This window comes from Pseudochaenichthys georgianus, chromosome 8 (assembly GCF_902827115.2).
Source record: "Pseudochaenichthys georgianus chromosome 8, fPseGeo1.2, whole genome shotgun sequence".
Lineage (NCBI taxonomy): Eukaryota > Metazoa > Chordata > Actinopteri > Perciformes > Channichthyidae > Pseudochaenichthys > Pseudochaenichthys georgianus.
This window is the reverse complement of record NC_047510.2, coordinates 28,674,256-28,690,591: the sequence shown is the minus strand read 5'-3', so window position 1 is coordinate 28,690,591 and position 16,336 is coordinate 28,674,256. Positions and strand designations below refer to the sequence as shown.

Below are 16,336 nucleotides of genomic sequence, written 5' to 3'. Positions count from 1 at the left end.
CCCACATCTTCCCCAGGATGCAGCATCATTACAACTTATTAACGTGTGTGATGAGAGGATATGCTAAAAAAGCTTAGCACGCACCGTCTTTGTTACACATTAGTGCACGGTGAATGCTTAAATATTTATATCCATCCATCTGCATTGTCATTCTTTCTGCTACTACATTGTTCAGTTGTTACACCACATTTTATTCCCCAGATAAAAAGCCTAATTTTGCATTTTGGTTAATCCATAACGCCACCGTGGATCCAGCCCTCTAATCCAGTCAAATACAGCTGCATGCTTTGCTGCAGTCTGCGCTTCTTTGAATCAAATTCCCTGGCGATTACATAAGCCTCGGAAAAAACATCCAAACAGCATCCAACAAAGCAGGTGTGGCATTTACACAGAAAAAGATGATGTCTGTGTGTGTGTGTGTGTGTGTTTCAGAAAAACCCAGCAGGTATGGCTGCAACACCTGTAGTGGGTGCTTTTTTTATATCCACCTCCCTCTTCTCTCCCTCTTCTTCTCTTTGTGTCTCTTTTTTCTTCATTTGCTCTCGCTATTTCCCCCCCATCCGTCTGTACCGCCGCTCGCTCCTCTCTGTACATAGCTCTCCCTGTCTCTTCCTCCTCTGCCTCAAGGGGACACATTTTATATGTGTAGTGCATATCCATATGTTAGTGCAGTTCTGCATTTTTATCTCTTGATCATCATGGATTCTCTCTCTTTCTCTCTCTCTACGTGTGTGCGTGTGTGCTGCATTCTGGTGCATGGGTTGGACGGCTGACCAGTGGGAGGGAGGCGGGGGGAGAGCAGCCCAATTATGTTCCCACTTCGGGTCTCCGTGTCTCTCTTTCTCTGCACCGCAGTGCAAGTGGTACTGATCAATTTCACAGGCGCTCTGTTTACAACAATAGTCTACCTCCCCTCAGCACACTAACAAAGGGTCTTTTGTGTGTGGAGTGTGTGTGTGTGTGTGTGTGTGTTGTGTGTGTGTGTGTGTGTGTGTGTGTGTGTGTGTGTGTGTGTGTGTGTGTGTGTGTGTGTGTGTGTGTGTGTGTGTGTGTGTGTGTGTATGATGATATGAAAAAGCCAGTCTCAAAGATTGGGTGGAGACCGTGCGGATTGCGGCAAACTAAACCGAATACTGTAACAGGGATGTGACCTGAATACAATTGGTGGAAGCACACGTCTGTAGAGAAAGTGTTTCTGCCCATAACCAGTGTGGGATAACACACACACACACACACACACACACACACACACACACACACACACACACACGCGCACACATGCAAGAGCAGTGACCCCTTAACACCCCAATAACAGAGGTCTTAGGTTTTGATTAACTGTGGTTCGAGGTGCTATCGGAGACCACAACAGCAATCACAGCTAAAGACAGACAACGAGCACAGTTGATCTGGCCTGGGGAAGAAGGGAACCAAATGATCTAAGCAGAAAGGAGGAGTGAAAAGGAATGGAGAGATGGACGCAGAGAGGAAGAAGAGGCTAGCGAGGACATATGCAATACGTAGAGAGGAAGAGGAAGGACTCAGAAAGTGGGGGCAATGAATGAAGAAAAAGACACAAAGACATGACCATCCATCTCCCTTTCTTCCTTAAGCCCTTTCTTTAGCAACACCTCTGTGTTTTACCCTTAGCCCCCCCCCCCCCCCGCTCTAAATCTCAGCCTGTAGGCAGCCAGATGTAGGTATAAAGATGCATGGCTGCCATTTAAAGTCCATTACAAGGGGCGAGGACACTCAGCCATTTTCTTTTTAGAAGCTTCCTCGCATTGCCCAGTTAAAAGGATCCATGCGCCCGTTGGTGAATGAGCTCATTGATCAAGTGAGCGCTGCACAATGAGACAGAATGAGGTAGCATGCTCAACACTGCTGTTCGGAGCTTGTTGCGGGTTTTGTTTTCACAGCTAACTCCTGACTTCCTACACATTTATGAAACCAAAGTATTTAGGTTTGAATGCATGCCCTAGTTATTGGCTAAGGAGATATGTTCTGGTTAGTATTTGAGAAGGATAGATAGTAACCGGGCGGCTGTGACGCAGGGGGGTCATTGGCGACTTCCAATCAGAGGGTCGGGGTTTCGTTCCAACCAGCAGTATACACGTCAAAGTAGGGCAACCCTAACCCTAACCCTAACCCTAACCCTAACCCCAGACGGTATTGAAGTGGATAACGGTTGCTTTGGCTCAAAAGCTTAATGTAATGTAATGTTTAATAGGGCTTGAGCGTTGCATTGAGTAGGTTGAGTCTAACAGCCAATAGCAGGTTATCAAATACATAATGGTGATGGTGCATTTGTTTCCAGTTAGAGAATCAATTGCAAAAACAAAAGCAGCGTTAACACAAGCAGACACACCAGGGTCGTAGCCATTATTTAAAAAAGTAAACTCCAAATTGTCTTGTTTTTTTTACCAACCATCGACCCACTAAGCTATTTTCGGACTATTTAAATACAATTTTCTTTCAATTAATTTGATTAAATAAGCCAAGATAAACCCGTATTGATCTGAAGAGGGGGACACAAGAATAAAAAATGATAAAATATATATATATAAAATGTAAAAAAGAACAACATAGACAAACATATTCAAACAATGTAAGAGTAATTAAAGTGAGAATGGCAAGGTGACAGTGAGCAAGTGGTGTGATAGTAGCAGCAACATCAGCAGGTTATTGTACAACAGCGTACACCAGATATTGAGTGATGAAACATCGTTTGTGTCAGTACTAACCGAGGAATAAAATATGTTGTACAACAAAATGTAGTATCATTTAGCACAGCATTATTAAGCATGGAAAATAAAATAGAGTATAGTATGATGTAAAATATATTATCATATATATTAAAAATACCAAATATTGTATAATATACATGCATATAACACAAATACATAAATCAATCCAACAGTTAACACATGTAGAGGCAAAATAACTTGTAACCGTTCAATCGCTATATGTTTTATTTATATTTCTTGAGATGTTCAAATCAAATGTGTTGAAGGTTAAAGGTGGGGTAGGTCATTTTGGAGAAACCGGCTCGAGTAGCTAGAATTTGAAAATACACAATCAGCCACTTTCTCACATAGCCCCTCCTCCAACACACACTAACGCGCACATGACCAATGAGGGCACGAGATAAGTTTGTGCCCCGATGGAAGGCTGACAGGCAGGTAGGCCATCCAGGCCGGCTCAGATGATTGGTCGTGCTTTTTACAGCGCCACGGCTTCCACAGATGAAATCTTTGTATGGATTTTTTGTCAAAGCACTTCAGATATTCATTGCTATCGGGATGTTAAGAGCATTCCATGGAATAAAACAAAAAGCGTATCTCGAGCCGGTTTCTCAAACGTACCCACCTTTAAGTTTCCGCCTCTTAAAACTTGAATAAAAAATGAGTTTAAAATATCGATGAAGTTGTATTAGATATATCTGCGCGATGGCAACATGAACGTACACTTACAACAAATGTTATGGCACATGTGACATATGTGTTCTTAGCGGAAGAACTCACAGGACGATGTGTGTGTGTCTCCATGTCCAACCCAGAAGCATGCAGATGTTGATCCTACCTTCTCCCACTCTCTGTCCTTGTTGAGGACAATGACCACCAGCTTTGGGAATTCCTGGTAGCCATCTTCTGTGAATGACAAGTCCCTGCCGTCCCATGTCACATTCATCATGAACCTGAGCGTGAGGAAGAGGAGGAAAGTAGGGCAAAGGGTACCGAAGTAAGAGAGATGGGAACATAGGAGGAGAAGCGGGGAGAAAATTCAGAGAATGAGAAAAAGAAATGAATGGAGGCGAGGAGAAACACAAGGGAAAGGAAATTGAATTACATTAGCATGAGAAAAAGTCAATGTACAATCTACTGGTATTACTATCCTAAAATATTCACACAGGGTATTTGTATGGAGTAATGCTGCAGGATACAAAAAGATCTATTCACATAGAGCTGTGGATTTGGAAAAAATAACTAGTTGGGATTATCTTTGACTGATATTGCAATTGGGATAGATTTGCAATATTACAGAGATTGGTCATTTTTGAAACATTATAATAAAATAAACATTATAATCATAAAACTAAAAAGTCCATTTGGATACAGTTTTGATTAATTGCGCAGACTTAAAGAGGCCCTTTTATGCTTTTTGGGGGGTGTTCCCTTTCCTGTAGTGCGGTCTGCAAAAGCTATAGTCCCATATCTCTCCCACACATGTCACAGTAGAGGCACAACGCAAACATGTGAACCTAATCATGAGCATAAGAGGGCCCCTTTAAACATAAATCCCAGAATGAGGAAAAGTAAGTGACAATGGACCTAAAGCCAAAGCGTCTCCATGCCGACACTCACCACCCACACACTGTAATGAGTGACCCATATGGCAGGTCACATTAGCTAAGATGGAGGGCAGTGGGAAGATATTCTTGGGTCCACTCCGCCTCCACATTAATCATGGCTGTCCCCCGTCCCCCCCCCAACTCTGTCTCCCTCTCTGCTCTGTCAGCGGTCATGTACAACAAGAGGGGGGAGACGGCTCCTTTTTCCTTCCTCTTTGACTCCATTCTGGGGCGACAGCGCAAACTTCTAAATAGAAGATGGAGCCACGTGACGCGTCTTTGAAAAGCCAAAGAGGAGCGCTCCAGGTGAGGCGTCCCCCGCTGTGCACGACTTTGTGCGGGGGGGGGGGGGGGGGGGGCACATGCTGCGGTGCATAAAAGAGGTGCTGCTGTACCTACTGTTGGGGCATTGACACTTGACACTGAAGGATCATAATAAAGGGCTTAAAAAAGTCTCCAGATTACCCTTTAGTTATATTCCCCTGTGTGACTTTACCATTAAGTTCTATATTTAAAATTCAAACAGACGGCTGCATCTCTGTTAGAAAAACGTATTATTTGCTGTGTGTGAATAAGGTCAATTGCATGCTATTCTAATATTCATAATTACATTTGTTAGGTTTGTTTTCTTTCACTGTTTATGATTGCTTGTATGTTATTTAAATCGATTATATTTGTGCGATGTGTTCTTTGTTTGTCTTTTTGTTGTTTTCCTTATTTTCTCGAGTCTGGTAATGTGTTGGTTTAAATAGGGAGGTCTCTAAATAAACCTGAACGGCGTTCTTCCCCATCTGCATTGTAGTCAATGTATTAATTAATTGAATTAGAGTTGCATATTTTATTTCTTAATCATTGTTCAGATAACTAAACTAGATTAATATCAATCAATCAACCAATCAATCAATCAATCAACCAATCAATCAATCAATCAATCAATGTTTATTTATACAGCCCAATATCACAAATGTTACATTCGTATACACATACAACTTCACAGTGTGTACAGAATATCAGTTTGACAATACGACACCCTCTGTCCTTTGACCCTCACATCGTACAAGGAAACACTTCCAGAGAAAACCCCACTTATAATACACTTTAAATAATGTGTTATCTACGTAGCTGGCTAGATGTGTAGCTTTACTGCCAGGCATTATATTAACTAAACTATTATCTGCTGGATTAAACTGTTTACAGTCAACTGATTAAATCCGTTGTATTAACTAAGCGGTATTGGACAGACCTACCACTTGCATTCCACATGAGGCAGCATTCTGGACCAATTGGAATACAAGGACAGTGAAAGAGCGAATAGAAAACCAGGCTGTGTAATACATTTGTTTGTGTGTTATTTGTAAGTGTGTCTGTGTGTGTCTGTGTGTGCGGTGGCATTTTCCAATACTTTTTACATTGCTGCTGCGAACACACATGCCCACACTAACACACACACAGCCACTCAATGCCCAGATGAAACCAGGCAGAGATAAGGGGATTGAGGCTCTTGTGATTAAAATAATCTGATTGGCCTGCAAGCAACCAGGTGAGTGGTATTAAGCCTTTTGATTGGACAAGGGATGCGGCGCTGAACCCAATTATGTGCGACTACAGCAGAGGAAGAGGTGCTGGAATCAATACCAGACTGCTCTTTTAGACAACAGCCCATTCTGTGCTCTGCATCCGTCCGTCTGCAAACACACACCACTTACACACACTCACACACGCTCACACACCACTACCACACACTCACACACCGCTACCACACACTCACACACCGCTAGAACACAGTAGGAGTGTGTTTATTGCACATTTGGCTCTCCTTTGTTGCTTTCATTGTCTGTCATGCTCTTTCTTTTGACAAACCAGCGTTATTAGGATCTGATGCACCCCCGATGAAACAATGTTGTGCTGGGTGTCATCGTCTAAAGTCAATCAGTCAGCACAATGAGAGCTGAGAGGGAGGGGGGGGGGGGATCATCAGATAACCTGATTTACCATTTGCTGAAGAAAAAGTTCTACCATTTAGCTAAAGAGGCCCGATCATGCTGTTTGGGGGTTCCCTTTCCTTTGGTGTGTGTGTGTGCATGCACATGGTCTGCAAAGGCTAACAAATCCCAAGAGCCGCGTTCACACTGCGGTACTTTTCCCACAAAGGTTCATGCGAACTTAGAGTTCGCATGAACTAAGTACAGATCGCGTTCACACCAGAAAAAGTCCCTGGGGAGGATTAGGCAAATGAAGCCGCTGACGTCACTTCTTCTTCTTCTGCTTTGGGTTTGTCCCAGCAGCTTCTACTGAAGCCTTCCGAGTAAATCGCCAGAACGCCGACACCTCCTCCCCGCTCCCATGTTTTATTTTGTGTTGCCATAAGTTAGTCTCTCTGCGTTTCTGCGCTGGGCTAATGCTAATAATGCTAATGCGAGGATAATAAAATGGCGGCTTCACAAAACTTTTTGGGAGTTTTACGGGGCGTGGTTTGCAATCCGCCCAGCCAGAAATATAGCTCTTTTCTCAAAAAAGAGCCGCTCGAAAGTCCCTGCTCTCTAGCAGGGACTTTCGAGGGGGTAAAAAGGTTCGCATGAACTACTTTTAGTACCGGCTCTTTTTGGTGTGAACGCGATCATGAACTAAGTTCGCATGAACCTTTGTGGGAAAAGTACCGCAGTGTGAACGCGGCTATGGTCTCTCTCCCATACACTCCCCCCTGCCCTAAACCCCCCCATTGGACTGCTTGTTTGAGTCAGTAACATAATGATATGACTACATAACTATTGTACTTCTATTAGCCAGCGCTCATGACACATAATACGCAATTGGCTAAGCGGCGGGATATCTCTGAGTGGCCGACCAATCACAACAGAGCCAGCTAACCAATCAGAGCAGACTGGGCTCTGGTTTCAGACAGAGGGTGAAAAGAGGTGCTGCAGCACAGGCAGAATGAGAAGACGTGTCACAGTAGAGGAACAACATATTATGTTGAAACCTGAGAATCAGCATAATAGGGCCCCTTTAATTCAAGACAACGTTGTGAATGTGTGGCAAGGAGCAATAGCTTCTATCTCTAAGTAGAAACCATTATTTCTTTGTAGTGTAGCTTTTTTCCTATTTTCCTATAGATCTCAGATCTCAATTAACTGAACCTTTCAAACAAGTTTAATAAAACATCTGCACCACTGAGCAACAATCATATTTTATACACATTGTTACTATAATTATGACTGCTGTCAACAGCTGTTCATGTGAAAAATCGAAGTAGGCCAACAAAAACAACAGGATGCAGAATGGCTGCGCAGCTTGCGTGTGTCTGCAGGCGGGTTGGCCGACGCCCATCAAACAGGTGGAACCTGAGGGCGTTGCTAGGATACGGACACAGGCTAGAGTGTATACGCTGGAAGATGAACCTAAATAACCCTGAATGAGCATTCTTGCACACACACACACACACACACACACACACACACACACACACACACACACACACACACACACACACACACACACACACACACACACACACACACACACACACACACACACCTCCACAACTTCCCCTAATGTTTCCTCTCCCCTGTAGCGCTGAGATCATAGTAAAGCGATCCAATTCCTCTCACTTTCCCGCCTCTATTATACCTGTAATCTCTCTATTCATTGGAGGGGGAGGGGTGCAGAAGTGGGGGGACAAGGGAGAAGAAGCACCCGAAAAAAATCAAAAGTATGAAGAGATTGAGGGAGTGAGATGGAAAGAGGAGAAGTGTGACAGGAGAGGGATAAGCCTCGACAGAGTTAGGATAAAAATATCCTCGTGTTATATTTTCCTAACTCCCTTTTATTTTAGGGGTTGGGTTTGGAGGGAGGGGGGGGCACATATACTGCATTACAGCAGCCAGGGACAAAATTAAAACACCTCTTAATCCTGCACTCAGGGAGCAGTGCAGATTAGTAATGTTAGTAATTAGAATCAGTGACATCTCCTTCCTGTTTCAGAAGACGCTTTACTGCAGTGAAGAAAACTAAAACAGATGAACTGGGACCAGTCAAAGTAATGATGTATACTGCCATCACTCATGATCTATGAACTGCAGCAGCACACACACACACACACACACACACACACACACACACACACACACACACACCACACCACCACACACACACACACACACACACACACGCCTGCGAGAGTAAAAGAAGAAAAAAAAGATGGGAGCTGCTATCACTGCTGATTTAGATCTCTTAAGATGACCCAAGGGTGGGTAGTCACTTGAACACACACTCGTGCCTCAGGTGGCGTGTGGTAAGTGTGTATGAATGATGACGGTACGAGGTGAAGTGGATGCTAGCTTAGCGCAGCTCCTCCCGTTTCCCCAAGTGTCTCTACATGATGTCTGTGCACTTATTTCACACTGGAGTTTGGGCTGAACAAGATGAATGCCAACCAGTACATGTGTCTCTCTTTTTTCTCTACAAAACACAACACATGCAGTGGTCAAATATAACTGACGTACATTTAGGAATTGTACCTATGTCAAAGTTACTTGTACATTTGACATACTTGAGTATTTTCTCATTACACAGTACGACTGTATACTTTTTACTTTACTCCACTGCATTTATCTGACAGCCCTAGTTTCAAGATAATTTCAAGATGTACATTATTACAAATTAATATAACTCAACTTATAATGTATGCATTTTAATAATACGGTAAAGTACCAATCGGTATTATTGAGTAGTTTACCAAGTGTAACATTGAGGTGATAAATACACTAATCAATCAATAACAGAAATTACAACAATTCAATATACAGATTATTCAGCAATAGGCCATACTGCATAATGAGTACTTTTGTGCATATACTTTTGTACTTGATGACTATTTTGAATGCAGGACTTTTACTTGTGACAAAGTAATGTTACACTGTAGTATTGCTACTTTTCCTTAGGTCAAATATCCGAGTATTCTTCCACCTGTGTCCACACAGCTGCACAGAACATGATTTATGTGAGTGTGTGGCTTCAGGATTCTGAATATCATGTTTTCTTCAATATGCAAATCAAGTTTTAGTTCCGGAAGTCCTCGAGCCCCTTCTTTTAGACCCTTACCTCTGATGGAAACTGAATAGAGACTCATGCCATGGGATTTTGCAGACGTTCACACTGACTAAACTCCCTTCAGGTCTTTTGCTCCACATCTCCCCGTCTGTCTCTCTCCGAGCCGCCGTACCAAAAGTAACTCGCTGGCTCATTTATATCTGCGATGTAACACGGTAGCTGTCAATCATGTGCTGTTCCTGGGTAATGAACATGTCCAGACCTGCTGTCCTGCTCCGCGGAGCAAAGCATTACTGGGGGGTCAGAGCTGAATCTTTCCAACATCTGTTCTTGTATTAGAAATGTGAGGAATTTAAAACCACATGTTAATCATTTTTAGGAACTGTAAAAAACGGTCATTTTGTTGGTTTTTGTTCTGTCTTTGTAAGCTGTTTTGGTGTTTAGCAATAGAGCTATGCAACCTTTTACAATTTGTTTTGGATATAAGAGGATATAAAGAATTTGAATGTAAAATATGCAAAACGCAATAGCTTTAAAAGAAGCAACAGAGAGACGAAGGCAAGACGCTCTGGGCAGTTACCTTTGTTGAGGCTAATGTTCTGACCTTTTACTGTAATTTAGGTTTGATATATTAACATGTTAGTTAATACGTTTGCTAAACTGTTTTTATTTAGGTCTCAATGTGTGCACATGTACAAATATGTCTTTGACTGTGTATACAGTATATATATATATTGGCACACATATTTTTATATACATTTGTTTTATATTCGGAATTGTGGGAAACGGTATTTCGATCTCTCTGTCTGTACACACGAACTGGAAGATTGACAATAACTTTTTGACTTTGACTAAACCATAAAGAAGGCAGGAGCTACATCAAACCAAAAACTGACCCAAAACACACTAGATTGCGAGCCTAGTTGTGATGCCATGTAGCTGTCTGCTCTTAGTAAGGCCGCGTCCTCCATACTGTTCTTTAATCCTCCGATAAGATGTTTTAAACGACCACACGGTCTTGGCTGCAATCAGCAGCTGAAAAAGCTCCGACGTGCTGCTCCTGAAATCGTGTATACATGCACAGAGGACAGCCCAGAGGACACTTCAGACCGAACATTGGGAAACTAAACTGCAATAAGCTCATTGGTGTTGTTAAAACATGCAGGTCTCTGCTGCTGTTATGCTATCACATGTTTTAAATAAGAGATTTTGCAACTCCTGATTTGTTGGAATCAATATTATGTAGTTCCTCTTTCACACAGACTAACCTGCCAGGCAACAGTTAAGAGAGACTTAAGGAGTAAGGTGACAGATACTTGTTCTCACTCACACCCACAGGTACACAGTGACAACCCAACTCTGAGTGTGTAACTGTCTGTCGTACCCTGTGGGTGCGTTCTCCCTTTAGATCTTTCCTTGTATCTTTCACTTCTGTCTTTAATTGGGCAAAAACATGAAGTATCCAGAATGTCAGCATTTGAGCACCTCAGTTAAACCTGTGTATTATTATATAATCATGGATGTGTGCTTGATTGTTAGGCGAATAAAAGTAAGATATAAAATACTGTGATATACACACCGTTTTTAATGTCCTGTAAACACCCATGCATACAGTAGGTGACAGAGTATAAGAGAATTCTCTACTCTTTGATTATATGTATCAAAAGTCACAGGAGACATCAAACAGAAATGACTGAAAGGCTACAGATTAATAAAATATAACATCAACTATAATTAAAGCCTTGCGGTTGTATGCCTCCGCAAATTAGTCAAATTCTAGTTTACATCTTGGTTTGCCCAGAATGTCTTCACTTCCTTATTTTATCCTTTTTTAATTCATTCTCTAGTCCAATTGTGAGCCAAAAAAAAAAAAATATATATATATATATATATGTCACTGTGACCTTGACCTTTGCCCATCGAAATATTACCAGTTCATTGTTGTGTCAAAGTGGACATTTGAGGCAAACGTAAAGAATTGAACCGTGTGCACATGTTTTCACAGCGCAGATACATCAAATAAAAACACATATCCCCACAGACGTAGCTTTGTCTCTGAGTCCTGGTAAAAGTAAGTGAGTAGGATATATACTGTACACACACAGCTTGAGTATGGTCATTTACATGTTTATGTTATAGCTCTATAAGCAAATTGCATGATTGCATCTCTTTAAGCAAACTGGACAAGGACCTTTTAAGCTCTCAATGTCAGTGTGTCTGCGCAGCTCACATGCAAACTGCCCCGGGACTCAGTGTGTGTGTGTGTGTGTGTGTGTGTGTGTGTGTGTGTGTGTGTGTGTGTGTGTGTGTGTGTGTGTGTGTGTGTGTGTGTGTGTGTGTGTGTGTGTGTGTGTGTGTGTGTGTACATGTGTGTGTGTTGAGATCTGACCCTCATATATCAAGGCCACAGACTGAAATGACCTGTCAGAACCCCACTACCACACACACACACACACACACACACACACACACACACACACACACACACACACACACACACACACACACACACACACACACACACACACACACACACACTGTCTCTCGCTGATAAATAAGTGCTAAAGTACCTTACCACACACACAGTCTCTCACTGAAAAGTAAGTGCTAAAGTATTTTAAGGCACACTGTTCATCACAGCAAGGTGAGCAGTGCGCTGTAAATCTGCAGTGACACATTCTCTTTGTGGGTGAGGAGTTATTTATCTTGTTTCTAACACACACACACACACACACACACAAACGCGCATACACACGGCATATCTTAAACGGAGCGTAGGTTGTCACTTGGTTTGATTGCTGCACTGGCCAGCGCTCTTAGTTGGTCATTTGTCTCCTGTTTTTATTTTATTTATTTTTTCCGATTACTCTGCAAAACATATTCATCTTGGATGTGTCAAAGGGGATTCACCGTTACAGCTGTCAGAGGACAACGTGAGTGAGGGAAAAGTTCACTGAGGGCTCACACTACAGTCCCCAGAACTTTATACGACAGACTTGTCTTTAATCTCAGCACCATGTTTTTATTTTATTCAGGAGTACATATCAATGTAAATCAATCTGTGGTCACGAGTCACAGTATAATCTGAGAGACATCCAAGCTAAGAAATATATATTTTAAAGTTAATGCTTTCAAGATGATACTGATTTTGACATCTACAGTAGCTCACAAAAAAAGCAGTTCATGTGAGAAAAAGTTGCATTAAATCGCTATTTCGTCCATTTATATTACTCCTTACAAAACGGCAATGTGATCTATATGGTTTCATTGTGTATTATTATAGAAACATGTCCAACAATGCTTTGGACTATCAATAAGTGGCTGCATTTACCGTTATGAGTGTTGATATGTCTCGAATCTTATGACTGATGGGCAATATGTCCCACCAATGCTATACATTGCTACATATACATCCCATCTGCCCGCCTCTGTGTGTGTGTGTGTGTGTGTGTGTGTGTGTGTGTGTGTGTGTGTGTGTGTGTGTGTGTGTGTGTGTGTGTGTGTGTGTGTGCGCGCGCGCTGCCTACGTCCCCCGATACCCCCCCACAGCGTCTGATGGTCTAACAACCCACACTGCTGGCCCATCGCCGTGACCTAGCATTGACCAATGATGTTCCTCGTGTCCTGGCCCCTGGAGCCCTATTGGCTGAGCTCTCACCCACAACAGAGCCATCTGTGGCCACTCGTCACCTGGGTAACAACCTGAGGCAGCAGCACATGCTGGGAACAAAGTCAGCTAGCTCTGGATGTTTGGTAATTCTCCTTAGTGTGTCTTTGTTTCCTGACAAAAAGGTGAGCTATATTAGTGCGGAATCAGCATGTCAAGTTGTTAAGGGCTTATCGGGCATTCTCCACTGTCTCTTTGAACGTAATGACCGTTATTTATGAGAGAGGACTCTGATCAATGACAGGAACTCCCATGTTGCTCCAGTTTATATTGAAAATCAAGATTTGTTCAATTAGCATTGTCCTGCTATGCAGAACGCGCTCTAATCTCCCAGCACCATTTAACTACTCACGTTGCACAATCCACTTGGATTGATTTCTGCAAAGCCCAAATGGGAATTGGGTATTCAAAAATACATTGAATACCAATTTGACTGGAAATGAGATGGACAAATGAGCAGCCATGCAACACATAACCTTAGCCACATGAGCCCAGCGTCCTACTGGTTGATTTACTGACCAATTAAACGGAAATGTTTTCAGACCAGTCGAAATGTAATGTTGTATCCTGACCTTAGAGGAAAATGCTTAACTATAATCTCCGTTTACTATTGAGTATACAGGCAGGTATAAACATATAAAGTATACATTAGTCGCATTTCAATCCTTCATCTTAGAGACATGTAATATATATTTACAAGTTAGACTTACACCCTTTATCTTTTTCCCACTGTATCATTTCCCGATATAAAATTGATGAGCATTGTCTGCCAAAACACGGACTATTAAATATTTAACATATTTGTATGTTTAGAAGTGTATCTAAATGTGTCCCTCCTCCCCATTGTGCCATTGCATGGTTTCATTGCAAGATTTCAGATTTTTGGAGACAGATTTTGGAATTGAATTTTGCCATATAGACTCAAGATTCCTAATTTCACAGTTCATAAATAAAGAGACGACAACATTGGGATGTAAACACGGCGTGTGTGTGTCTCTCGCTCCTCTGCCAGATGGAAAGCCAGACAGAGCTGGCAAGACCTGCAACATCTCCCACTGTCTGTGGGGCGCGCTCATAATGAGAGGGGGAGCACACGAGAGTGAATGGGAGAGATGGAGGAATAAATGAGAAGAGGAACATAAGGAGCTCTTCAATTTTGGAGAGCACTCGTTTGTAGCGGCTCCCCGCTGTTACCCACAGTCCCAATTTCTTCCCTTGTATTTTTCTTCTCTCCTTACATCACAAACTCCCATTCACCTCTTTCATTACCCTCTCTCTTTCTCGCCTGACTTCGACACATCATCCTCGGCGAGAACTCTCAATCCCCTTGTTTTTTTTATCCGGTAATTGCGTCTTCCTTCAATCTCAAACCTCAACGCCGACTTGGTGGAAAGTTTGAAAGAAGTCTCTCGGGGTGAAAACAAACAGACTGTGGCAGGAAGCCATGCATTAAAACAAACACATGTGCTATATCAGTTTGTAATAAAAATACACCGAACCTCATTAAATCCTTTCTAATTCTGCTATATCTATTTTCTCCTCTCGTATAAGACACACCGCAATGTATTTTCTAATCATTATAGGCATGCCAAAACAACATGTTCTTTACTTACTTATGTAGCGCGCTGGGTGGCAGTTTAGAAGTCTTCTCCATCGGCCCGTAGCAGGACGTCTTCGCTTCTGGGATGTCGCCATACTCCTCCAACATGGCCGCCGCTGCCGACGTGATGATGCCCAGCCCATCCCGAACTCTCGCCTCCAACGGGTAGTCCCAGTCGTCGTAGGACACAGAGATGATCCCCGGCGGGAACGCTTCGGGCGTTAGATCCGGGTTGCCGGTGGTGAGCGACGGAACAATCCAGATGTACCCGAATCCGGTGAGGCCCAGGGAGCGCGCCTCCTCCAGGACGTACACCGCCTCGTCCTTGGAGCAGTAGAGCAGCACCACGGGGGACTGGACCTTCTTCAGCATGATCTGAGAGCGGCTGTCCTCCTCCACCGCGTCCAGGACGATGACGTTCTGCAGGTCCCAGCCCACGAAGCTGAAGCAAAGGATAACAAGGACAGGAGTGAAATGTTAATATGTAACTAATAGACTATTAACTTTGCTCAGGTGCTGGCAAGGGCAGTTATAATTATCCATTATAATTAATATCATTGTTAAGTGCAATCTGAATGCTGATAAGTGGGAAGTGCTTATTGTCGGGGGGAAACGCATTAAGGCTAAATGGAGAATGCAAATGCTAAAGCCGGACCTGTGTAATGAGGCTCAGCAGGGTCCAGCCCAGACAACGAAAGGACAAGGAGAACAAACACTGGGCTCTTAATGCGAAAGGGCCCCGTGGTCAGCGCGCTAATTGGGGACGCCGGTTATCAGAAAATATTGCCGTTATCAACACAGCTTCTGTCACACCTCGTAGACATAAAAATGGGTTCATTAATATTTTAGTACGCCTTCACAACCATATGGCTGATTATAGATGTTCTGACAGAGACTTTCCTCCTCGGAGTTTAACGGTCAAAGCAAATGTTGGCGAAAATGGATCTTTGTACTTTCATTTTATCTGGCTGTAGCAAGAGTTAGAAATAACAAGCACTTTTAAAGTGATGAATGCATTTGTAGGGTATCTTTTTTTGTGAAACTGTATGGAAGGACTGGACGCTCCTTTTCACAAAGTCCAAAGAGATCAAATTAAGTAGTTCCCAGTGCGAAAGGCTAAAGTGGAAATGGCGATTTTGCTAGTTATTAAAGAAAATAATACATCCCCAACTGTTGGCCCACTTTGGTATCAGCAGAACAGGCTCTTGACGACACTTGAGAGATGACAGGACGAGGGACAAAGACACACTTACAGACACACACACACAGACAGACAGATACATACTGGAGTGTTAAAACAGTGTGACAACAGAGAAATGAGAGAAGATATTAACCACCCTCAAAGAAAGCAACAATAGACGGAAGTGTAACATTAAAGTGATTTGGGACTTGCTGTCCACTGAGTGATAAGGGTCTGCTACTACCAGACGACAACACTATAGAGTGAGACAATGATACACAAAGACAAAGTAGAGGGGTTATAAAAAGTTTGGTATTCTTTATAGAAAGCAAGGAGATTACCCACTTCAATCAACCACCTACCAAGAGAACACTCATCTTCTTAATTAAATAACTCATTATATAGTTGCTGATGATGATGATGCTGATGATGCTGATGATGATGATGATGATGATGATGATGATGATGATGATGATGATGATGATGATGATG

The 16,336-nt window shown here is 42.6% G+C and overlaps 1 protein-coding gene across 1 annotated transcript in view; it reads right to left on the bottom strand.

Annotated features, from left to right (window-relative positions):
- Nucleotides 1-16,336, bottom strand: part of grin2aa (glutamate receptor, ionotropic, N-methyl D-aspartate 2A, a) — a 170,700-nt gene that overhangs the window by 48,428 nt on the left and 105,936 nt on the right. The window contains exons 4-5 of the mRNA XM_034089639.2: nucleotides 14,678-15,106; nucleotides 3,580-3,694 (exon numbers count right to left, since the gene is read on the bottom strand). Of these exons, the coding sequence (XP_033945530.2) occupies nucleotides 3,580-3,694; nucleotides 14,678-15,106 (544 nt within the window). The remainder of the gene's footprint in view (nucleotides 1-3,579; nucleotides 3,695-14,677; nucleotides 15,107-16,336) is intronic.